Genomic DNA, 26687 nt, shown 5'->3' with positions numbered 1-26687 from the left:
CGTGACATCCTGAAAAAATGTTAAATAAATGGACAGAACATGAAACTCGTACACTAGTTTAGCTATTTGCCCAATCTAGAGCCTGGTTTTCTCCCCCACTTAAAAACTGTTAGATCCATGTAGATCTCCTTCCAAGACCAGACAAAAAGTGGAGATTACCCATGTCTTATTCATATCCATAAGAAATAGCCACCTAGGTAATGTATTTATTTAGTATTTGCATATTTGTTGAGCTCGGAGACGATGTAGCCTACTGAGTGCAAGTTTTTAACACTTGTCTTATTGCAAGATTTTATTTTAATAGATCAATTCAGGAACTTCTCTGCTGCTTTCCATGGTAAATACTGAAGGGACAAAGCAAGAAGGGGACAGTAAAAGATTTACAGAAATATATAATATATAAACCAAATCAGGGTTCACTTCACACAACTTATTTTAGGGGTGTACAACTGTGACTAGGGATGTTAAAGACTAGTCAACTAGTCGATTTCCTACCCCCAGCCGCCACTACAAACTAGAGGCAGCAAAGGGGGAGGGGGGAGGGAGAAGGGGTACTTCAAAGTGGGAGCACCCCCCACAGCTGATCCCAGTCTCTGTGCAGCATTTCCCCAGAACCCAGGGTCAGTTGGGGAGTCCACAGCTGACTCCGGGCTCCATGGCAGCTGCCCCTTTGAAACACCAGAAGCAGCGTTTCAAATATGGACTGCCCGCTGGCCCCAGGCTGTACGTGGAGTTCCACATTCCTCCTCTGAAATGTACAAGAGCCCCAGCAGGGGCTGTTGTACACTTCAAAGGAGGAATGCGGAAACGCCTATCAACTAGTCAACAGAAATTTCATTGACTAGTCAATTAACCGCATTTTAACATCTTTAACTGTGACTAGCACTTTGGAAAAATGCAAGAATCTGAGAACAGAGCAACACTGCATTTTTCAATACTGACTGCAAGAAAAACACAGCAAGTTTAGATTTGGATATCTGCCTTCCATTCTGAATTTTCTTGCTTTGCTCAACTTAAGTCTGTTTTATTAGGTTAAAGAAAAGGTTTAAAGAATTTATGAGAACATTTTGCAGTACACAGTCAGTTGGTGCCTAATCTCCTCCTCGACACAATTAAAAAAAAATCCCATGCCACCACATTTAGACATTCTATCGGGGATGGGGGGATTTAAATCCCTTCCCTCCTTTCCATACTACTATTTCTGTGCCGCTGCCTGCAGAGCCAGGCCTTTAGTCAACTGCCATCTCTCTCCAGCCACCCAGCTCTGAAGGTAGGCATACAGAAGGAAGGGTGGCATAGTATGGGATTGCCACCTTTACTTCCATGCTATGGTTGCTGGGGGATTGCCTCCAGAGCTGGATGCCCAGCCAACAGTCACCATTCTCTAGCCACCCAGTTCTGAAGGCAGCACATAATAATAGACTTAAAACTAGAAGGGACCTCGAGAAGTCATGAAGTCCAGTCCCCTATATTCACAGTAGGACCAAGCTCTATGTAGATCATCCTTGACAGATGTTTATCTAACCTGCCCTTAAATATCTCCAATGATGGAGATTCCACAACCTTACTAGGCAATTTATTCCAGTGCTTAGCCACCCTGACTAAAGATGTTAACTAATGAGTAATTTACTAGTCCAGCATTTCCCAAACGGTGGTCCACAGCCCAGTACTGGTCCTTAGGAAAAAAATACCGGTCCTCAGAAAATTTTTTGCGAGAGCCCACCTCACTGCCCACAACCCCCAAGATGAATTCTGCACTAAACTCCCAGCATCAACAGAGGTAGCGCAGGCTTCCTGCGGGGTCAGGGGAAGCACGCGTGCTGCTCTCCCCCCTGCCCCAACAGCCGATGTGGTACCTAAAATGCCGGTCCATCGCGCGCTGGGGACTGTTTCCCTGCTGCCTTCCTGTGTGCAGGGGAGCGGGTGGTGATCCAGGACTGCACCGGCTCCAGCTGCTCGGGCAGCGCATGCTGCTGTGGGTAGCAGAGGAGCAAGGCGCATGCTGCCTGTGTGGTTGGGGCAGGTGCAGTATGGGACTCCTCCTCCCCCCTTGCGGGAAGGCAGCAGGAGAATAAAGTCCCCAGTGTGCCAGGTCCAGCTGCTGGGGTGGTGTGTGCTGCTGTGGGGAGCGGAGAAGCAAGACGTGGGCTGCCCCAGCTGTCGGGGCTGGTGCAGTCCAGGACTCCCTCTCCCCCCATGCAGAAAGGCATCAGACATGCAGTGGACCAGCTTGTCAGGTACTGTGCTGTTTGGGGGACGGGAAGCAGCCTGCACCCTTCCCGGGCCTTGGCAGCTACAGGATCCCCAGGTATCAGTACCTGTCCCCTTCCCCCCCCCCCCAGACCTCCACAAGCACCCTGTCCCTTGCCCCAGCACCCGCAAGCACTTTATCTCCTGCCCTAGCACTCATTGGCACCCCGGAACTCTGTCCCAGCACCCACAAGCACAGCTGGGGCCACAGTGTGGTTTGAGGGGTTTGGAGAGGTTGTGTTTTGTGTTGCCCTGACTGACTTTTCTGTGGGCTAAAGTTGGCACTGGGGGCTTTGGGAGGACCAGAAACAATTTATTTGCATATTCATCATTTGCTTAATTAATATGCAAATAAATGTTACCAGGCCTCCAAAAAGCTTGTGAATGGATTTACTGGTCCTCAGTATCAAAGAGTTCGGGAACCCCTGTACTAGTCGATGGAATTTCCAGGCACTTCCGCATTCCTCCTTTGAAATGGCTGAGGCTCTTATACATTTCAAAGGAGGACTCTGTGTGCAGAACTCTGTGCAGCCAGGGGCCAGCTGCAAGTCCCGCTGACTCCAGACTCGGCGAGGGCACTCACCCTTTCACCTCCAGGGCTCTTGTGCATTTCAAAGCAGAAGCACCTGTGTGGAGCCCGAAGTTTTCCGCTGGCATGTCAGCTTTGAAGTGTACAAGAGGCCTCAGCAGGGGCTCTTGTGCATTTCAAAGAAGCGCCCTCATGGAGCCTGGGGTCAGCCCCCCACTGACCCCAGAATCCATGCTGCGCTGCCGCTTTGAAATGCCATGCAGAACCTGGGCTCAGTTGGGAACTCCCCAGCTGAGCCCAGGCTCTGCATGCTTTGAAATACCGCACTGGAGCCTGGGATCAGCTGGGGACTCCCCAGATTTTGGGTGACATTTCCACTAACTGTGATCAGCTGACTCTGGGTTCCACAGAAATGCCACAGGGAGCTCAGGGTCAGCTAGGGAGTTCCCAGCTGACCCTGGGCTCCACATGGTGCTGCCACTTTGAAGTACGCTCTCCTTCTCCCCCGGTTGCTGCCTATATCTGATAGGGTTAAGGAAGTTAAGGACTAGTCTGACAGGAAGGTTTTCCTAATGTCCAAGGTAAGCCTTCTGTGCTGAAATTTTAGCCCACTGCTTGTGTCCTATCATAAGACAGTAAGGAGAATAATTTTTCCTCCTTCTCTCCTTGTAACACCCTTTTAGGTACTTGAAAGCTGTTATGTCCCCTCTTTAGTCTTTTCTTTTCCAAACTAAACAAACCCAATTATTTCAGTCTTCCCTCACAGGTATATTTTCTAGATCTTGAATCATTCTTGTTGCTCTCCCCTGGACTTCCACCATATTTCCACTGAAACTGGAGAAAGTACATGTAGCAATACTTTGACCCCCCCTACAATGAGCGTATTACCCTCCTGTAACAGAGCGACATCTCACCACTATAGGCACCTCCTGCTAGTCACGCAGGGAATTAGCTCATTGGTGCTGGAGCACCCCTTTCTGGCCAGTGTCTTGCCTGCTGTTACACAAAGATAGGAGAATAACCAGTATTAGGACGCATGTCCCTCCCAGACCATGGCATCATCCCACCTAGGTACTGACCTTCCACAGTGCCCCTACACTCTGGGGTCCTCTCATTCTGGAAATCTCCCACCTCCTGTACCCACCTTGTCTCAGTGACCTACTGCCAGTCTTCATCTAGTACCTTTCCTTTCCTCAGGAGCAAACTGCAATCTGAAATGGCCATTCATCATTGGCAACGGGGAGTGGACCTGCTGCCTTTGCCTACCATGACTGCCTCTCTGCAGTCCTAGTAACCTAGGACCTTGCTTCAGGCCCTGTCGCCTGGGAGCTTGCTTGGCCAGAGTTTCCCCAGCTCTGCCTGCCTTTCCCCAGGCCTGCTTTAAATCAGGAAGCCTCTAGGGGTACGTCTAGACTACATGCCTCTGGCGACAGAGGCATGTAGATTAGATTACCCGGCATAGGAAAATGAAGCGGCGATTTTCCTATGCTGGGTAGTCTAATCTACATGCCTCTGTTGCCAGAGGCATGTAGTCTAGACGTACCCTAGTTTCCTTGGCAGCCAGGTTCTGCTCCACCACTGGAGTAAGAGTGAGTCTAGCTACACACACACACACACCCCTTATTTATACTGCCCTCAGCTGGGCCCTAACTGGCTAATTCCTGCCACAGCTGCTGGGCCCCAGCTCCACCACTCTAGCCCTCTCTCAGGTTTGGGTTTTAACACTTAAAGGACCTATATGGGGTAGATGCTCCATCACACCCCTGTGCAACTCTCCCTTTTGGATCAGGACCCACAATTTAAGAAATGCTGGTCTCTATTCATGATCTCTGTAGAGTAGAACATAAAAGCGCATACACAACATTTCACAGAGGGGAGACCAGATTTCATGGTCTGACATTTTTTAGTCGTGAATTTGGTAGGGCCTTAACTATAGGACATGGCAGGCAGTTAATACCTGAATATAGGCAGTTTTGTTAGATGAGTTTACCAGACATATGTGCAGAGGTGGCAGGCCTGAAATCTCTCAATTCAGTTAAATAATCTTTGTTGCTCACTTTTACAGTTCTATTGATTTGGTTCTTCTAAGACACTAAATCAAGTTTTCATTGATATTTGGTTCACAGATTTGGCATCAAATGATCTGCACTGACTACACTTGTATGGCATTACTTTTCCTTGACAAGCTACTCCACTGAGACTTTACTCTGAACAATGCTGGCAGACAGTATTCATTACTAGAGCTGGACAAGTTATGAACATGATTTATTGAATAAGTTTTGGCTCTCTCTTTTAAGAAACTGCCAAAACAGATCATGAATCTCTATTGTTTGAAGATATCGGCATAGGATGAAACTCACCCTTGCACTGAGCTTATGGGCAATGAAGTCCTTTTTTGAGGGAATCAGGCACACAGATTTTGTAAAAACTGTGCATGGGGAATGATTTCACTCATATAATTACCTGTAAATGATTTACAGAGTGGAAATTACTTAGATATTAGAGCTGCTAACTAGAAATAAGTAACGTGGTATGTTCTCTCTCAGCTGGATGATGAGAATCCTTAAAGTCAAATTTCCAATAAAGCTAACCACTATTATGAATTCAAAATTAACAAGTTAAGCAAGTCTTACAAAGGCAGCTCTTTTTTTTGCACTAGAACATTCACTGAAAATGAACAAAGGCACAATATCAAGGAGAACTTAAAAAAAATTAATATTCCAATACAAGCATTTGCAGAACTTGCCCAGCTTGATTCTCTACTGGCATGAGATATCAGAACTAAAACACAACTTATCATGCAAGTACTGTTATTATTTTGAATAGGGAGTAGGAGTTGCAAGCAATTGTACATTATGCTAAGTGCCCAACTAGGACAAAACTTTTTTTAAACAAAGGCACTCATCAAAACAAAGCAAACATTACCTAGTTCAGAATGAAAAAAAAATTTTTTGACTAGGGAGGGAGAGGAGAAATTTTTAAAATACATTTTCCCTTGACTTGCTTTAGGTTCTTTTGATTATGTTCTGTGCAGATTGAAGATTTACTTCCAGACTCTGCATGAAGGCATAGTTTTAACTTGAAGAAGAAAAAGTCAAATTACCAACTTTTTTAAATGTATAGTGAAATTCAGGGCTCTTACCCAATGACTATATTCTTGGTTTCCATACTGCTTCCACATCCTAGTCTCTTTACCTATTTAATACATTTATCAAAAAGTGATGCTTTACCTTGAATGAGAGCACACTCTTACGGAACTAAACTAATGTTAAAATAATACTGGATATGTTCCTTTTCAGTATTAAAATTAGAGCAAGAAGAGCAATCAGTAGAAAAGTTCGCCAAAAGTCTACACATTGAAGACTCGTATCAAGGACACTCCAAGTAGACGGCTTAAAAAACAAGACTATAAAAGCAGGCATCATTTAATGTATTTTAATAGCAAACTTACAAGAACAGCACAGAAGACAGACAACATTAAAAACATGTACTTGCATGTAGAACAACTCAGTTAGAAAAGTATAGCGAATGGATGGAATCTACTGTATGATAAAAATGCTACAAACACCATTTAATTGCCATTGATAAGAAATTTACTTGTTTTAAAAAAATCCAAATGCTGGCATTCTCCAGAAAAATTTGACAGGTTTATTTATAATTGTTATAAAGTTGAATTGTTGATACTTGTTCATTGAAACATTTTTGACTGCATTAATGCTTTATGTCCCCGCATTTATATTAAAAATCCACACACAAATGAAAATGGAAAAAAAAAAACCTTGCCAATACCCGATTCTGTCCCCTATGTTTCCATTTGCAACCATATACTTAGGTACCTTTTAACCCCATGGAAAAAAAATATCTAACGTTCATTACTACCAATAACAGGAAGAAGAGATTTGTACTGAGAAGGACGAACCCACCATAGTGGAGTTTAAGCACGCTCTCCACGTATGCGGCGTGCTAGCTGGATATCTTTTGGCATGATTGTGACACGTTTGGCATGAATAGCGCAAAGGTTGGTATCTTCAAACAGGCCAACCAGGTAGGCTTCACTTGCCTCCTATTATAGAAGAAATGAAGAGTTAAAAGACTTTTTACACACACCATATATAAAAAGTATATAGGAATCCAAGACAGGATCTCAAGTAATCATAATAATGGTACGTCTAGGATTATATCTGTTGAAAGTACTAAACGGTTAGTATCTTTAATAGTGTGGGAGAATGTCTTTCATTACTTCCCTACAAACAGCTAACTGGTATTACATTTACTTCATCAGATAATTTTCTGTACTTTTGGCCAAATAAAAGTTTGGTATACCACTGCTGTTTAGCTGACATTCTCTGGAAGATGATTATAGAGCTACTTTGACCAAAACATAAGATATTGGAAAGTATTATAACTACAGCAGTACCTCTACAAGTAAAAGAAATATTTAGTCATTTAAAAAAAACACTTTGGGAAATGAAAGCCCATTATTATGATTAAGAGTTTAGTACTACTGAGTTTAAAATGTCTGAAGTAAGCAAGAGTCTCAATTCTTACATCAAGTAACCAAATTTGCTTCTAAAATATAAAACACAGAAACAGATACAGAGCCTATACAGATGTTCTGCAGCTTTTATACCTGTATAGCAAGTCTGTTAGCCTGCTTAAATTTAAAAAAAAACCATTATACAGATTAGTGTGGCACTTTTGACCTTTACTTGTGAATGGACTAATAGGACAGCTATAGTACTACTAAAGGTGTGTCTCAACAAGCAAAAGGAATACCCTAGGTTCCTGACCTCTTAACTCATGTAAAAACTACCAGTTAACCTTTCTTCACTAGGATTTTTACGTGAATTAGTTATTTTAAGTTCAGCACACAGCTTTAACTAGCAGCAACAAAGTCTAACATATGTTAGAAGTATAGTGTAATGTAGACCAGATACTCTGCCTTTAATATACAATGAAGTAAGCCTATGAGGAAAAGGGGTGCAGTCTACAAAAAAGCCTCAATACAAATTAGCATTAATCTTCATAGGAGTTTTCAATCATGTTAAGTAGGATGAGCTGACCGGATTGGAAAAATAAACACACATGTCCTTTTTGCCTGGCAAGATTTACCATTAGGCTGAGCACAAGAGTAAACCAAAGGGGAAAGTGGGATGTGTTCAGATTAGCCAATGAAATGTTTTAGCAACCTTGAGTTAATTTGCAATCCGTTAATTCCAGGAAAAAAACCTAGTGTAGACAAACCCAAAACTCTTGAGAAACCCCCATAAGTTTCAAAACACCAGTTATAAAAGCTTCATGTCACTATACCACAGACACACGAAGACCCACAGAAATCAGCAGTTGAAGTTAAACATGTATGGGTCACGAATCCTAGACCTCTGCTTTAGAAATAATTAGGAGGCTGCGCACCCAGTTTACTACGCTCGCGAACCGCCCCCCTTGGAGGCAGGCATCTGGCTGGTGGCGAGGGGGGGCAGGAAGAGGTTGGGGGTGCAGCGTCTCAGCAGTAGGGGTGAGGGTGCTGCGGGAGAGGGGGAGGTCAGGCTCAGATGGCAGAGGGGATGTGCGTGCTCCAGGGGTGGGCTTGGATGGCCAAGCAGAGCCAGCATGGCCCGGGGAGGGCGGGGGGGGGGGGGGGAAGAGTGGTAGGGCTCAAATAGTGGAGGGGACCCAGCCCCAGTAGCTCCTCTCGGTGGCACAGCCTCCCTGGGGCATGAAGTGGGAGCCAAAGCAGCCCATGCCCTGAGGGGATGGCACCGAGGCTGGCCACAGCAAGAGGTGGATGCAGATGACGTGATGATGTCACTGTCACCTGGCTGAGGGGGGGGGGGGAGGAGGAGAAAAGGGGGGGGGGAGAGAGAGAGTGAGTGTGAGTGTGTGGATATAGATAGATACAGAGAAATAATTTAGCAACAAGCCACCCACCCACCTGACCATTTGGTCCTTCTAATTCGCTGAATAGAGAACTTGAACAGAACATTAGCAAGACAAGCAGGCACCATTCTTCTCATTCTGAAGAATAAAGAATGCTATAATACAGGGAGGCTAAACTTGCTGGCCACCCCCCACAAGCTGCATAAAATAATCTTAAGAAGTTCAAGAGTTGGCATCTCAGAGGGGTTGTGCCTGTCAGGGTTTCAGCTCTGTAGGGAGCAGAGTGGAAGGGGAGGTGTTGAGACCCTCAGGAGTTATATGCTGGAGTTTGAGGCTTCACCCTGTGGGGAAGGGAAGGGGGTGGGTCACAGGGCTACAGCACTGCAGGAGAACCCTGCCCAAGCTAAGGGCTTCAGACCATTCCTGGGGAAGTTCCATGCCCTGGCAAGCACATACTGCAGGGCTGAAACCCCAAGTCTCCCCATCCCATTAGACAGACAGCATAGGCAAAAAATAAGTAGCATAAGGGTCATGTCCCTCCCCCCAGGGTTTGCTGCCAGACCCCCTGCATACACAGCAGCTGCTGGAACCAGCAAGCTGTAAGCTGCAGCCCTGGGGAAAGGCAGCGGGAAAACAGCTGGCAATGGCTGTTTTGCATATGGACCAAATATCTGGGAGCTGCAGGAAGGGGCTACTGAGAGTTAGAGGGATAATAACTGGGGGGAGGGGAACAATTTAAAACTTGGGAGTTATGCTCCCCATCTTTCAGTAGGCACCAGCTGTCTCTGGCAGAAGCCCCAAGCTTCCCCCCAGTTTGGTAGACTGAGAAAGGGGGGGGGGGGGGGGAGACGTGGAGGTATCCACTATGGTCCACATGTAACTATAAAAAAGCTGCCTGCAGCTCGTGAGCCACACTTTGGTCAAGCCTGCCATAATACAATTCTATTATAGCAGCCTTATCCAGTTATGTGATTAAGGTACAGCTGTAATAAAACGTAATATTGAAAACTGCCAAATCATTTTATGTGCAAAGGTAACAAAAAGTTAACTAATAAGTTGCCCAAATAAATCCAAGAGCAGGATCAATAAAAAGCCACCAATTTCCCAGTGTACTTTGTGGTACATAACTGATTACTAATTGCATATCTGTTAGCATTTCACTGTTATACTAAATGTATTTTATGCAAATGTGAGCTCTATAAAGTTTGTTTTTGAGTGTCCTGAAATCTTAAATTAAAAGCATACAGATTATCTTCTCTCAAACTACTTGACTTTCAAATGTGTTCATTACAAAATTTAAGTGGGAGGAAAAGAATAGATTTTTTCAGTTTATTATGAGGAAAATACTATTTCTGCATTTGATAAGTTAGGAGATTTTTATGATAACTATTTCCACTTTTAATAATATATGGAATTTTTATAAAGTTGTTTCGTTGACTAGATTTTATCAAATTATAAAGTGATTCAACAACAATGTTAGCTACTTTGGGCGAGTTGAATGCCAAAGCATCAACTCACCTAGAATTGAGTTAGTAGATGCTTACTTCTGAAGTCCACCAATCGAGTGAAGTTTTGACTAACCATAGAAACAGCCTAGCCAATTACATCAGTTTATGGAACTGAACACAGTCTCTCTCCCACAGAAACAAAGGCAACAGCATGGCCCGATCAGCTACTGCATTAAAGAAAATATTCTTTTAAATCGTTTCCATGTTTTACCAGCAGAAGAACACTTATATAAAAGTTACTGCAGATTAACTTGTGTGCATATTTACAGCAATATCCCAGCAGTTTCACTGCGGTCATGACAAAATTTCCTTGATAAGCCTTTTTTCAGGTATTCAAGATACTCTGAGATCATCTGTTTTTAATCATTTTTAAAAGATATTAGAGGTTTCAGTCAGAGATGCTTCTTTAGGTCTTTGTAATGTTTTAGATCTTTGCATGAGGAAAGACCAGGTAACTTACAGTAATCAAATTATTAAAAATCCACAGGAACATATACCTCATTCACTTCCTTCTGAACATGAATGCAGATGCATATAAATCTAAGCAGAATGACAACTGCTTTGAGTTTCACAAGCTTGTCTACAAACAGCCACACAAATTCATTTAAATTAGGCCTAAACATAAATCCATCTTCCACTAAGATTTACCTGCAAAGCACCAATAGCAGCGCTCTGGAAGCGCAGATCTGTTTTGAAGTCCTGAGCAATTTCACGCACCAGACGCTGGAAGGGAAGTTTGCGGATCAGAAGTTCGGTAGATTTCTGATAACGTCTGATTTCACGGAGAGCCACAGTACCCGGCCTTTTAATTAATAAAAAAATTAACATATATTGTGTATCATTTTAGAATATCAAATAACCTATGCTCTTCTAATTTGAACAATGAAATGTTTGTAAAGCTTTCCAGTAAAAACAAACAGCCCAGTATTTACAACAAAATCTCTCATTTACATATCAGCTAGGCATTCCACCTATAGATAAGTGACAAGAGACAAGCCCTCAAAAAGCCTTATTCTCAGCGTGAAAAAGGGTGTAAAACACATTAGCCAATTTAACTCAGAGTATACACATTGTAGTGTTAGCATAAGTAATCTGGTCAAATTAAGCCCTACCCCCCAACCCAAGGATTTATCTCAGCCAGCTAATTGTCAAAAATATGTACCTCCTTCCCTCTGTAGATCTGACCATAAAAATGGCATTGAAAAACATCATGTCCTTGGTCATATTTTATCCTGTGAACTTAAATTCTCATGTAATTGTCTTACATTAGTGTTTTAACAAAAAAAATTACATTAATACCTTTTTTTGTGAACAGTTCCTTTCTGGCATCAACACTGGGTATATTTCATGTATTATGCAAATTTTGGGGGTTTGGTCTAAGTTACTTACTAATTTGTAGTACTGATTTCCACCACCCTCTTGTCATCTGTATTTTCTAGTACTAATTATGGACCACGAATGCAGACAAAAACATTCTTAAAATATGCATTTACAGTGTTTCAAGATTACATTCACTTTCCCAAATGTAGTTCTACTCTTCTCAAAAGGAACACACACTTGAATAACTAATGACCATTCCTAAAGATGAAGAATTGCATGTTAAAACTCTTGATTGTGCAAGAATCCTTACGGATGAAAGAGTTTATTACAACATAATTGCCAGCAAGAGATTTACCTGTAATTCTAATCTATTTCCTCCTCTATTTAAGTCTTCATTTTAGGTTAACTGAACGTAAAATTATTTGCAGGGGTTCTGCTTATATGTAGACATGTTCTGCCCTCTAATGGTAGAATATCTTAACTACACTGTCAGTTCATTAAATAACAAAATAGCTGTGAAGACAGAATTGAATTGGTTTAAGTAAATTAAGATCAGTTCTATGCATTAAAGTTTGTTCCAGTCTAACTATTACAATACTTATATAAATTAGAAGATAAATTAAACAAAGTGCATATATGCTCGGATGACATTTAAGCTAAGCAAGATCTTTAATTCCATAAATATAATTTAAAATTCGTTATCTATTCAATAAAATAAGCCTATTATCAGTACAGATAAATTTAAGTCACTGTGTAAATGATAAACATAAAACATATTGTGGATTATTTAAAACTTGTTCAAAATTAAAGAATGAAATAATGAAAACACTGTAAACATCTTCCTGATCCAGAATTAAATTTAAAACCACCAAAATTCCCCCAATGCAAAAAGTTCTGCTCCGATAAACGTTTCCGTTTGGTTAAGGGGATGTTGCATCACAAGCTTTGTCCCTGGTAATTTCTGTACCTGTAGCGATGAGGTTTCTTGACCCCTCCAGTAGAGGGCGCACTCTTACGAGCTGCTTTCGTAGCGAGCTGCTTCCTAGGTGCCTTACCACCAGTGGATTTACGGGCAGTTTGCTTGGTACGAGCCATGTTCCCGCAAACTTCTCTTCCTTACACCTACCGGTAAAAAATTACCATGCGATCACACACTACAACAAATTAGCACTAGCTCAAATGTTCCGGAAATGCAGATTTATCTTTTACCCCTTAAAAATATCGTCCAACAAAAACCAAAAGACATACAACATTGAACAATTAAAATGATCCTGATAATACCTCTGTACCATGCAAACGCCACACTTCTCACCACAGAAACGCAGACGCTAGGTAACCGCTTGCCACATTCAGCCTTCCCTTTCAGCTGCTGAATTAGGAGCAAACACACTAGCCTAAAAGCCCCATCGGCCTAATTTATCTAATTGAAAAGAAATTAAGTGTCTGAAGACCTCAGATTATTATTAAAACGCAGTTTCACCCAAGAGTTAAACATGAAAGATGCAGCAGCAAAACCTAAACAGGTCGATTCAAACAGATAAGAGATTGTTACTGCCCCCTGTAGCTCTCCCCCCGTCAGCTGAAAAGTGCTATCAATATTACCTGAAAAACATGGGGGGAGGGGGGCTTGCATCCAATTTATACTCTGCATTGAGCAAAATAAATCTCTTTCAAAACAAGTGAAGAAGGGGAAAGTAGAGAAGTAGCCCCTCGATGCTTTCTGCAAAGCAACCTGTCTATCGCAATCGCTCGGCTATGCCCGCAAATTAAAAAGCAAATACACGCAAATCTGTATTTATTCTGCAAAAGAAAAGAGCCTGACTTAAGTTCAAGAAAGCAACAAACTTTTTTGGGGGGGCTGTTTTTGGTACTGTCTCTGTCTGTCTCTGTGCAATTGCTTTTCCAAAGGCTGCCTCGCTCCCAAGCGCCTCTCACTGGCAAACTCATCTCCCAGACCCGAACAAAATGGAAACAATCACGAAATGCAGCCCTAGTCCTTTTGCAAAGAGAGGAAAAAATAAAATTGCGAAAAATAATGCAAAAAATACAAGAAACTCCAATCCATGTGGGTGCACATCAAGTGGGAAGGGGGGAAAAGTTTGCAATCCAAATGTAAAAAATTACACTGAGTTGGGGTTGTTTCTTTTGCAAATTTCTCTCATTTTTTATTGTTTTTTATGCAATAGGAAAAAAATATGGTCGGTGACCAGAGAAAAGAGACAAGATGGTGAAGCTGAGCAACAACTGTGGGGAGCAAGAGAAGGAAGGCAAGAGAGTTACCCTGGGCTGGCAAGTGGCTCCTCTTTGCAGCTGCTTCCCAGCCCTGATCCAGGGAGATGTTGGGCTCAGGAGGTAGCTAAGGGGCTGGGGAGGGTGCTGGTGGGGGTTTGGAGAGGGGGGACGGGGGGCACAGGGGGGCAATGATCGAGCGAAGAGGGGCTGGGGGTGCTGGGGAAGGGAGCAGCTCAGGCTCCTTGGCTGAGCAGGGGAAGGTAGCAAGGGGAAGAGGGACTCCGGATGCTGCCGCTTCCCAACAGCGATTTCACGTCCCCAAAAGTTTGTGCGGCGGGTTGGGGGGCAGCCCAGGAGCCCCCCGCCAGGCTGGGGGCGCAGGGAGTCCCGAGGGGAGAGCTAGGGACTTACCCCCGTCCGCTTGGGCTGAGAGCGGCTGCCGAGCAGGGAGGGAGGAAGCGAGGAGGAGCTACAGCTACTGCTGCTGGCGGCGGCGGCTGAGAGCACAATTGAAAGATGGCTGACTCGCGAGGGCAGTCCCGCCGTCTAGCCCCTCCCTCCCCCGCCCCGACCACGCCCCCTCTTCCGCCGAGCGGCCAATGGTGCACAATGGAGGGAAGGTTCCGCTACGCCCCCTCTCCCTCCTTTCCTCCTCTCCCCGCAGTCCGCCTCTCAGCCGGGCTGTGTGTGTACAAACACAAAAGACACGCCGCGCGCGCGAGAGGGATTCCCTCCCCTCCTCCCTTTTCCCGCGAGCTGAGCGGGAGGCCGTTCCGGGGACTCCCCCGCGGCTAACGGCCGGGCCTGAGCCCAACGGCCAGCGCGAGAGCAGACCGACAGCAACTGGCCCCAGTAGCCGGGCGCCCTTCTCACGTCCCAACTGTAGCCAGCCCCCCACCTCGTGGGCAGCTGCCCCGTCTCCACCATCGCCCCATGCGCCCCCACAGAGCTGGCCAGGGCCAGGCAACCCCACTCTTGAGCAGGGTGAGCTCCTGCCCTCTTCCATATCAGGGGGCGTCGAGCCTCAGCCGCCAAGGGGGCCCTATTGCTGAACAAATACAAATGTCAGTGGTGTTCCGGCCTCATCCGTGCAGCGTTGCCGGGCTGGGTCACACGGGCTCCTCTAACAGTGCGCCCCTGGGCACTAGTGTAAATCCATTCACCTCACAGGGGCTTTAGAGAGCCAGGGACGGTCCCTGCCCCGACGCACTCTGTCCCGAACACAGAGGTGGTTTCCCAGAGGGGACAGGATTGGGAATGTGGGGAGATTAACATATAATTAGCCCCGAGCCCCAAGATGGAAACACTCACGTCTAGAGCTGGTTCTTGGCACCTCTAAAACGTGACCGTGCTTAGCTCTGCTGGACTGGATCAGACCTACCTCTGTAGAAGTGTTTTAGGAAAATTGTAGGAATCTAGTTCAAACACACACAAAAGAAAACCCTGTCCTGCAACCAGGTGAGACTTTTAGAACTGCCTTAAAATGAATCTGCAATGAAATAATTCTGTTCCCATGCCCTACAAAATCACACTTTGGGTGCATGAGATTGGGAAGGGATCTCTGGTGAGAAGCCCAGCCAAGAAAAGATTGTGGGAGGAATGGATTATAAGGAGAGATCTGAAAAGAGCAGGAACCACAGAGGGCACTTGGGAGGTTATTATAAAGTCTAAGTGTGGTTATGGTCAGAAAAGTGACTAAAAATGACCCTTCCCCATCCAAGTGATCTGATCCCTGTGTTCATTAAGAGTTATACTTGTTGCCTTATTATGTAATGAGAACATGTATTTTATGTAATATTTTTGTTTAACCTGAGAACTGAAATGTCTATAGGAACATGACTCGGATTCTATTCTGATTTACCCACTATTAACAGATTTGTTAAGTTATAGCTGCAGGGTCAAATTCTGCAACCAGTTACACTTGTGCAACCCAATTGTCTTCAGTTGTACAAGTATAACAACGTAGAATCTTTACCACAAGTGATGATGCAAGAGCCAGAAAAAATAGTTTGACTCTCTGATCTTAGGATGAGTTTTTGGAGCTAGCAGTTAGAAAAATATCATTTTACTTGTAAACTTTGGAAAAATTAATAGAGAAAACAAAGCTGTTACTCTCAGATACCACTTTTTACAGCCACTTTTCAAAGTAGAACTACATTTTAAGGCTTTGTCTACACTGCAGGGTTTTTTGCGTAAGAAGCCTTTTGCGGAAGAGATATTCCGCAAAAACTTGTTGCGCAAAAGTGCGTCCACACCTCAAAGCGCATCGCAAAAGCAATGTGCTTTTGCGCAAGAGAGTGTCCAGACTGCATGGACACTCTTGTGTAAGAAAGCTCTGATTGCCATTCACAGATTGGTCATCAGAGCACCTGTGCTTTTGCTGATAGGGATTTCTTGTGCAGAAACCCCTCTGGAGCGTCCACACCTGCCTTTTTGCACAAGAGCTGTAGCGCAAAAAGGAGTTATTCTTCATGGAGAGAGGAATAACTCTACCAGCAAAAGCCCTCTGTTCTGACGATTTACTTGCGCAAAAACACTCTACCAGTTGCGCAGAAATGGCTGGTTTTGCGCAAAAACCTTGTAGTGTAGACATAGCCTTACGGTATGTCAACACTACAGAGTTTTGTCGGAAAAACGAACATTTTTCTGACAAAACTTGAGGAAAGTCCAAACTGCATTTGGGGTCTTCCGCAAGAAAATCGAAAGAACAGAGGTTTTTTTCTGGCATTGGTAATCCTCATTATGAGGAAGAAGCCTTTTTGCAAAAGCTTTTGTGCACGGGGAAGAGGGAGTTCTTTTGGAAGAAGAGGAAAGAGGAAAAGTACAGGTGCCCTGGTGGCCATTCTGTCCATAGCAATCACAGTTTACATGCGAGAGAGTCTACACTCTCTTTCAAAAAAGCAGACCGCTTTTTCAATGCACGTTTACAGTGTAGGCGCTCTCTTTCAGAAGAAGCTTTTTCGGCAGATCTTGTCCGAAAAAAGCTTCTTCAGAAAGAAGCCGGTAGTCTAGACATCGCCTAAGGGAAAGCAAAAAAGAAGGTCCAGAATAGGATATTGGAATAGGATATTATAAAATACAGTATAAAATAATTAAAACCAGGCACCGAAAATGTACATGATTACTGGTACAGTGCAAACAGACTTTGATGACCAGTTGGAAAAGTTAACAGTACAAACTATTAAGAAATTAGAGGAAGTGCCCAGCCTAAAGGTCATTATTGTTAGCCTTTTCATGGCACTTAGGGTCTGATTCTGCAGTCTTGATTAACATGAATAGTCTTTTTTATTTCAGTAGAAATCTTCATATAAATAGGGAATGCAGAACTGAGCTATTAGATTACAGTCTAGTGAGTAGGGGGAAGCTGTACTCCCATCCTTATACCATTAGGTTTAATATAATTTGTATTAATAACATTAAACTATGCTTAACTCATGTTCAATGTTGCTTTAAATGACACCTTGTTCTGCTCTCCCAGCCAGGAGCTCTTGTCTTTGGAAGAAATGCCCTGGAATTCCATTATGTTGGGCGGGGAGTGGAGGTGTACTTGCCGTAGTAGAAGTGAAGAACATTAGTTCTAATTCTGCTCCTATGCTAACAAGTGAATTGGAACCTTATCATACAGACCATGCACTAGATTGGGAAGATCTAGGTGGACACGTGTTTAAACAGAAAGATGGCTCATACATAGGTGCCTATTTACGAGGCTTGACATTTGTTCAAGATGAATTATGGCGGTGTAGGGTACACGATCGCCCCTTGAACGAATGGAACATACGACCCTTACCTAAAGAGGCATATGAGAGGATGGTTCCACGTAGATTCATATGGACAGAGGCTGAGTCATGGGACCCAATCTATAACCAAGCTGCAATCTCATCTAGGACATATACACCTCAATTACAAATTAGTAAACGTTGGGAAGTCAAACTACCTGTATTCCGAAGCCAACAAATTGCCATTATAGTTACACAAAATCAGGGTTTTTGTCATCTTGTAATCCGAGATGAACTAGAAGAAAACATCTTGCTATATTTTGTAGTAGATTGAGATGACAACAGAAAGAATACCTTAAATATAGATGGCTGGCTACAGATGGAAATATATTCAAGCCCAACCAAAAGGTGTATGTGGTCCTTTAAAGATCCTCATTTATGTGTAAATGCCTCAATGGTACAAAATGCCTCAGGCACAATACCCAGATGGTGTTTGACTAACTGTCAAATGATAGTTCCCCGATGGTCCGGATCGACATGTGTATATCTAGATGTGTTGTACCAGCCTATCATGAAGCCAGGACAGGTGATGTGGATAATTAAATTCTACAGAAATTATCCCTGTGATGATTGTGTCCCCGATTGGCGTAACACAATCTGTGCCCTTAAGTTGAGTTAAAAATGGAAGACCCCACAACGTGCATATGTTAAAGGCAGCTCCGTGTTGCAAATTAGACCCACATCCAGCAAAATACACGTGTACGGGTTTATTCGTGGACAATATCACTGAATCCGGAACTTGGCTAGTCTTGAGTATTTTTGGAGTAAAATTCCCCATTAAGATTCTAGTAGCCGAGGAACCGGAAAGACATGAGGTGGGACCATATGTTTTAAAAACTAACATGGCAAGACAGGTGTTAATCGAACCTAAATATCAGGTCAAGTGGGTTCATATACCACTGGAAACCACCACAGTTACTACCAACAAGAAATGCACACCCTTTGTAGAACCATTGCTACAAAGTTGGGAGAAATGGTTGTGGTCTATCATCCCTTCCAAAAGATTAAATAGGAATAAACGTGACATTGTAGCTAAAGTCCTGGGTGGTGTTAGCGCAGGCGTAGGCATAGCTTCTGTCATTGACAATGCCCGCCTCGCTAAGAATATTGCCAAGCTAACCTCAGGAACCGAAGGTTTAATACATCCTCTCGAAGAATCACTTTTGGGTTTGGATAAGGTACAAGTCAATCTGGCTAATCTGTTACCAGAATGGGCGCAAATCCAAGAAGAAGACCACCTCAAAATGTTAAAAGGAATGCAGATTTTAGCTAACGAGACTGCATTGGCCTTTGCCTGCATACAAATTCAGAACATGTGACTTGAGCTATCACGTAACATCATCTGTGATGCTCTAGCAGGCAAACTTCCAATTGAAATTGCGGCCCTGATTAGCAGCTTATCCACCCCATTTGAGAGAGAGAATCAGGACTTATGGGAGGTATTACATTCCGAGTATGATCCCAGACACAACACCCTACATGTTGTTGTGCTGACCGTTTTGAGTGCTCAAAAAGATCTAGTATATCCTATTGCTATGCTAGGCATGTTCATTAACGGTTCGGTCTTGCCGCCCTTTGCCAATCGAGTTTGGGCACATCAGAACCCAGAAGGAACATTTAATGTAGTTAATATGCAAGCCTGCATGGAGCAGAAATATCTGAGATATGTATGCACAACCAGTTTATGGGATCAGGGTCATCTATGCCTGAATGAAGTTGAAGGGGAGTGCAATTATGAACTGCATTTAACACCTTTAGGTAACAACCATTCCGCGGTGGTCCAGATTGATAGTCATTGTATATGTATCCGTAGTTTATGTTCTGCGTTCACAGTAAACAGATTTTATAAAGTTACCATGCCCAGATTTACCATCTTGTGCTTATGTAAGGTATTCGAAATCCAAGGGTGTGATGTTGCTGTGAAATTGATTAACGCAGAATATGAAGACATAACCGTGCGTTATGCTGTGATTGACACCATGTGACGACACGTTGGGGGTCCCCCGTCTCCTGCACCCCGAAATGGCACAAACAGACTGCACCAGCCGGTGGAATAGAGGAAGTTTATTGCCTCTCCAGGATACAGCACAGCACAGATGGAATCTGGTCACAGAGCTGGGCTAGGATGCCTCAGGCCCCCTTGAGTTGGGGGGAGACTGGGCCCCTAAACTCCAGCCCCTCTCCCTAGGCTGTCTCCTCCATGCTCACAGACAGCAACTAACTAACTCTCTTCCAGCCCTGCCCCCCAGCCAGGGCAGCATTCCACCTTCCTTTGTTCCTCTCCATGGGGGGTGTCTGGCCCTACTGGTTTGCATAGTGACTCATCCTGTTTTGCTGGGTCGTGGTACCCATGGCAGCCAGTGGGGGTTACCCCAGAGCCAGCAGCATAGAAACCAGCCAGGTACCCCCACTACATCACACACCATAACACCTATATCTCTAGGTCCTAACATTGACTCTATTAAAGCGATGATGGTTCACCCTGTTTTGAAAAACATCATAAGTGATATCAAAAACATCAGTGAACGTGTCCATGTGGTGGTCCAACACGCAGCCGATAATATTGTTACCATAGGCAAGAGAATACATGTCGAACCCACCTGGTGGAGTACATTGTTTGGAAACATCTTTGGGGATTTGTCAAAAATAAATGTAAAATCTATATCAACAAATCCGTTGTGTTTATTATATATTATTACAACCGTTCTAATTATGTATGTATTCTTTTTAACTTGCTATGTATGCTGTCCGCAACCGAAAATGATGGATAAGATCTTTGCATTCAATTCTGTGTAAAGTTGATGAACATCTTCCGTTTCCACCTCAGCTGTACATGGAGGGGAAGTGTTAGCAGAATTGTATAAATTGCAGAATGAGCCTAATGTTTGTAATGATATCTGACCAATTGTCACCTAATGCTTGTAATTATATTTGATAATGTAAGGAACCTAATATGTATTAGCCATATAACATCTATGTAGTAAATGCATGTATATGTCGTCATATATCTAGAAAGTCATCATGACTCAGCTATGTGACATGTTTAAATTTGAATCATTCCAATTGTAAATGCATATTCATGGGTCAGAATGTTGGCCGCATGAATATTCATAAGGATAGGCTGTTTCTCATAATTATGTAGTAGCAATGTGTACGGACCAATTGTTTTAAATTCATGCAAATATTGCATCTTGATTAGCCAATCATTTTGAAGTCAAGCTCTCATACATATTCATGACCATAGCCTATAAAAGCCTCTGCAACGCATCCGTTAAGCATTGCGTCGGGTCGTCGGGAATAGGCTAGGTTAGCAGAGTGTATGAGAGGCTTGCTGATTGGATCGAGCTGTCCCATGCGCAATTGATTTGAAGTGAATGTGGTAGTTTAAGGTTAAGAGGATTGACCAGACGGAAGGTCTGAGTTCTTCTTCGAGTGGCCCCGTGGGTGCTCCACTCTAGTTCCACTCTAGGTGTCGGGTCCCGTCCCGGCGCCGCAGCTCGGAGACTTTTCATAGCCGTGCTCCCGCCGGCTCGCGCATGCGTGATTCACCAGGATAGCGTTCGCGCCTTTGATCAGCCGCGCGCGAGCCGGCAACCGTCAGTTCCTCTCAACCGCCTCAGGTCGCGGTCGGAGCTCCCTGATCTCTTATCTACTCATGTTTAGATAGTTGTCTACCTGTAAATAGTTAGAGTTCTTAGGGTTAGCTGTGTTCCTGTTTGCTTTACCTGTTCCCTTGTTTAAAAAAAAAAAAAAAAAAAGAGAAAGTGGTTCTTAAAACTGTTTTTCACTCTGAAGCGCTGCGGCTAAGCGCAGCTGTGAAATTGACTAACTGCAGCGCGTTAAACCAGCTTCAATCTTTCCATAACTTGACTCAAAATGCCAGGATCAACTGGGTTCAAGAAATGTTCGACCTGCCGAGAAGCCATGCCAACGGCTGACGGCCATGATAGTTGTATTAGGTGCCTGGGAGACACTCATGTCCCCGATAAGTGCACCCATTGCCGCAAACTGACTTCGAGAGCCCGGAGGGAGCGGGAGATGAAGCTCCGCATGTTCATGTTCGGCAAGGCATTGCAGCCTGATCCTACCCCTCCAGCAGCCACAAAAATCTCCCAGCACAAGCGGAGAGTGGCTTCTCCGGGACCGACTGACTCCCAAGCGGCAAAGCCGCCCCGGGCGCGATCCCTCCCTGTGACAGCTTCAACCCCGGCAGCGGCATCTAAATTGACCCCCGGGGGGTCCACACGACTCCCGGGGAACGGCACAAAGGAGCCCTCATCATCTAGAGCAAGAGCGGCTTCAGCACCAACACCGGGAGCGGAGCTGCAATTGAAGAGCAAGCCGGCAGCGGCTTCAGTTTCCCGCGCCTTGAAACTGACAAGCGCGCCGGCACCGCAACTGACCAGCGTCCCGGCACCGGCTTCAGCGGCTTCAACGGCGCCCGGAGGATCGGCGCCTGTCTCCCCTGTTCCGGTGGTGACGTCGGCACCGTCTTCCCCGGCACCGAGACCTGAGGCAGAACATGCTAATGTCTCAGGCTCGGCACCTATGTCAACTCCGGCACCGGGCGTCCTGCTGGCACCGGCGTTAGATCAGCAGCAGCTGGCCTCTCCGGCACCGTCCCGACCTCAATCAGTGACTGGTTCCCCTATACCTCGGGGTAGAGATCAGACTCCAACACATAACAAATCATTATCAAAGACCCATCACAGACACAGGTCTTTTTCCCCACCTGCTTCGCCAAGAGGGCGGAGTCGCTATCACGACTATTTTTCCCCCACTCGGATGATGTACAGTCGGCATGGTTATAGGGATGCGGTGTATTTGGATGCACATCGATCCCGTTCACGATCCCGATCGCCCTCCCGTCTCTCGAGATACGGATCGGGGAGGCGCTCCCCCTGCCGCGTTTATTATATCCAGCATGATAGCGCACGTTCTTCTCGATACCCCTCTCCGTCACGCTCTGAACGTTGCTGTGACCGATATCATAGATCGTATGACGAACGCCTCTACCGTCATCGTTCACCTTTATCGCATAGAGGGTCTTCTCACATCTGCCAATCACCGTTAACGGACTACTCACACCACAAATCACAATCACTACACTCACCTTCTCCAGCCAAAAGCTCAACAATTCAATTAGACCAATCCGAACCAGAGGAGGGTCAACTATCAGAAACGGAGGACCCTAAACCGGAAACTTCCCCCGCGGACTGCCCATCGTCTTCCCCGGATGAAGCAATTTGCCCAGCTGAAATCTCCCCACCGGACGATCTGAAACATTTCCAGGACCTCTTCAAGCGAGTGGCAGACACACAAGACATCCAATTAGCAGATGTGCCTGTTAAGAGACATCGCCTTCTCAAGAATATACGCCCTCAACAACGTGCGAAAGTAGCCCTACCAATCGATGAGGCGATTATGGAAGTAGCGGACGACATATGGCAAACCCCAACATCAATTGCACCTACAAGTAAAAAGGCTGATAGAAAATATTTTGTTCCAGCAAAGGGGTTGGACTTTTTATTTAATCACCCCCAACCCAATTCACTAGTAGTGGACGCAGCGCAACGTAGGAGTAAGGCGCCACAGTACAGAAATCCCCTTTCAGACAAGGACAATAAAAAATTGGATATATTTGGGAGGAAAGTGTACTCGTCAGCTACACTCTTACTCCGCATTGCGAATTACTCAGCCCACCTATCAAACCATAATTTTGATAATTACTCCAAACTAGCGGATTTATTGCACCATCTCCCAGACACCAAGAAGCCACTCCTGAAAGCGATAGTGCAGGAAGGGTACACATCGTGTAGCGCTGCGCTCCAGATCGCTATGGATGTGGCTGACACAGCAGCTCGGGCCGCTGCCACGGGTATAGCCATGAGGAGATCATCTTGGCTTTTGTCTGCAGGGGCACCGAAGGAGTGGCAGAGCAAGGTTGAGGATTTGCCCTTTGACAAACTTAAACTTTTTGCGGCAAACACTGATGAGGTCCTCCATTCGGGAAAGGACTCACGCACCACTTTACGTACACTGGGGATGTATACACCTTCCTTCAAACGGAGGCGTTATTTCCCATACCAACGGAGGTATGACTTCAATTTCCCTAGACAACAATCACGGCCCTTCGACAACCAGCGTCCTAGACAGCGCCCCCAGCGCAAGCGTCCACAACAGAACCGTTCGGGCAATCAACAGTCTACCAAGCAACAGATTTGACTTGCTTGTCGAGGATACAAACCAATCTTCCATAGTCAATGCGGAATCGCACCATCTTTTTCACCATCGTTTACGCTCTTTTTACCACCATTGGTCTACGATCACCACAGACAGATGGGTGCTAGAGGTAGTTCAATCCGGCCTCCCCATCCCTTTTCTCTCTATTCCCCCTACCACTCCCCCCTCCCCGTCCCTCTTCAGGGACCCCTCTCACGAGAATCTATTGGAGCAAGAAGTGCAACGTTTGCTCAACATCGGGGCGATAGAGAGAGTTCCCAAGCAGTTTTGGGGGAAAGGCTTTTACTCCCGTTATTTCCTCACACCAAAGAAGTCGGGAGGATGGAGGCCCATCCTGGACCTTCGAAGACTAAACCGGCACCTTCGAAAGCAGCGCTTCAAGATGGTAGCTTTATCGACCATTCTGCCGTCGTTGAACGAAAAAGATTGGTTTGCAGTCCTCGACTTGCAAGACGCTTATTTCCACGTAGAGATTCACGTGGCACACAGACGCTTCCTTCGGTTCCAACTGGGGAGCGAACATTACCAGTACAGGGTTCTTCCATTCGGCCTGGCATGTGCCCCCAGGGTCTTCACCAAGATGCTAGCAGTGGTCGCGGCCCACCTACGCAGGTTAGGGGTGACGATATTTCCCTACCTCGACGATTGCCTTCTAAAAGGCACGACCTACACGGAAACGTGTCATATGGTTCGGACAGTGTCCGACGAGTTTGCTACCCTGGGTCTTCTCATAAATCTGAAGAAGTCAACACTAGTTCCATCCCAAAATCTCATGTTCATAGGTGCACGCCTCGATTCAACCACGGCTCGCGCGTATTTACCGATGGAACGTTTTACAATCATCAAGGAATTGGTGCACACGGTGGTCCACGCTCCAACGATTCCCACACGTGTCTGTTTGCAACTGTTGGGGCATATGGCGGCTGCCACCATCGTCGTGCCCAACGCAAGGTTACGTTTTCGTTGCCTCCAACACTGGTTAGCCACGGTCTACATCCCGTTGAAACACGGTATCCACAGACCTCTAGTGATGCCGCAGTATGTCCGGGAATCCCTCCAGTGGTGGGTCAACCCGACCAATCTCCTCATGGGCGTTCCATTTCATCGTCCCCAACCTACTGTACAAATAACGACAGATGCCTCCCTCATAGGCTGGGGAGCCCACATGGGCAATCTCACGGTCCAGGGACGGTGGTCGACAAGAGAAATGCTTTTGCACATCAATGTGCTAGAATTGAGAGCGGTGCGACACGCGTGCAGGCATTTTCAGTCACGCATTCGAAATACAACCACAAGGATTTTAACAGACAACATGGCGACTATGTTTTATATAAACAAGCAAGGAGGGGCGCGATCCCGTTCTCTTTGCACGGAGAGCATCCGTTTATGGAATTGGTGTATTACCAACAACACTGTTCTAACAGCTTCCTACCTGCCGGGTACCGACAATGTAGTAGCGGATTCTCTCAGCAGGCGCTTTCCACACGACCACGAGTGGGAGATTCGCTCCGACATACTGAATCGCATCTTCGGTCGGTGGGGATTTCCAGCGATAGACCTGTTTGCGACAGAACTCAATTCGAAATGTCCCAATTATTGTTCAAGAGCCGGGATAGGACGTCATTCGCTGGGGGACGCCTTCCTGCTCCATTGGGGGACGTCGTTACTGTATGCTTTCCCACCAGTAGTGTTAATTCCCAGAGTTCTCGAAAAGATCAACGTAGACAAAGCTCGGGTAATTCTTCTCGCGCCAGCATGGGCTCGCCAGCCTTGGTTCTCAACGCTTCAACAGATGTCAGTGAGAGTCCCATATCCTCTACCTTCCCTTCCGAATCTGTTGACCCAGGACAACGGATTCCTCAGTCACCCACGACCGGAGATCCTACACCTCACTGCGTGGATGCTGACTGGTTTACCGACTCCGAGCAATCCTGCTCTCAACGAGTCAAGCAAGTGTTGATGCATAGCCGGAAACAATCTACTCGTATTGCTTACACAGCTAAGTGGGCAAAGTTCCAAACCTGGTGTGCAGACAATAAAGTGGACTCGCGTTCTGCCCCTTTACCTTGCGTACTGGACTATCTCTTGCAACTTCATGACAACGGTTTGACAATTGCATCGCTACGGGTGCATCTGGCAGCAATTAATGCATTCCATCATAGGGTTGGTGATAGTTCGTTGTTTGCTCACCCCACTACGAAGAGATTTCTGAAGGGGCTCTTGAATCTCCATCCCCCGCGGAGACCTCCCCCCCCCCGCATGGAATCTGGACCTGGTCCTACAGACTTTGACTCGTCCCCCTTTCGAGCCCTTAGCAACAGTAACACTACACTTACTTACGCTCAAACTGGTTTTTCTCCTAGCCCTCACCTCAGCTCGCAGAGTGAGTGAGATAGCAGCCTTCATGGCCTCTCCGCCATACACAGTTTTCTCGAAAGAAGCAGTAACCTTGAGGACCCACCCAGCTTTTATTCCGAAGGTGTCTTCTGAATTCCACATAAATGAACCGGTGGTCTTACCGTGCTTCTTTCCGAAACCTCATACCTCAACCCAAGCAGCGCTCTTACATACTCTAGACGTGAGAAGGGCATTGGCGTTCTACATCGACAGAACACGGGACTTTAGGAAAACAGACCGTCTGTTGGTTGCGATAGCGGGCCACTCGAAAGGACAGCCTCTAACGTCTCAGCGCATTTCTAAGCTCATAGTCTTATGTATATCGATGTGTCATTCGCTGCGAGGGAAGCCTCTCCCCTCTCGCCCTAAAGCTCATTCAACTAGGGCAGTGGCTGCCACTACGGCCTTCCTCAGTGGAGTGTCATTTCGCGACATTTGTAGAGCAGCAACATGGTCTTCATATGAAACTTTTATAAAACATTACGCTATAGTAGAACACTTTGCTTCAGATTTCTCCGTGGCTACAGCAGTACTAAACCGTGCTAATAGCCTTGG

At 45.4% G+C, this 26687-nt stretch overlaps 1 protein-coding gene across 1 annotated transcript; it reads right to left on the bottom strand.

Annotated features, from left to right (window-relative positions):
- Positions 1-6199: 6199 nt before the first annotated feature.
- H3-3A (H3.3 histone A) lies at positions 6200-14283 on the bottom strand. Its single transcript, XM_075925299.1, has 4 exons — positions 14128-14283; positions 12452-12606; positions 10813-10966; positions 6200-6842 (listed from the first exon to the last, which is right to left on the bottom strand). Exons 2-4 carry the CDS (start codon positions 12577-12579, stop codon positions 6714-6716), a joined length of 411 nt encoding a protein of 136 aa, XP_075781414.1. The 5' UTR covers positions 12580-12606; positions 14128-14283; the 3' UTR covers positions 6200-6713.
- Positions 14284-26687: the final 12404 nt, after the last annotated feature.

Source organism: Pelodiscus sinensis, chromosome 3, assembly GCF_049634645.1.
Source record: "Pelodiscus sinensis isolate JC-2024 chromosome 3, ASM4963464v1, whole genome shotgun sequence".
Taxonomy (NCBI): Eukaryota; Metazoa; Chordata; order Testudines; family Trionychidae; genus Pelodiscus; species Pelodiscus sinensis.
This window is presented reverse-complemented; position numbering and strand designations above follow the sequence as displayed.

Coding starts and splice junctions, on each gene's coding strand:
- H3-3A (XM_075925299.1), bottom strand. CDS start 12,579: ATGGCTCGTACCAAGCAAACTGCCCGTAAATCCACTGGTGGTAAGGCA. Junction 10,967..12,451: donor AAGAAACCTCATCGCTACAG/GTACAGAAATTA, acceptor ATTAATTAAAAG/GCCGGGTACTGTGGCTCTCC. Junction 6,843..10,812: donor CTGCTATTGGTGCTTTGCAG/GTAAATCTTAGT, acceptor CTTCTATAATAG/GAGGCAAGTGAAGCCTACCT.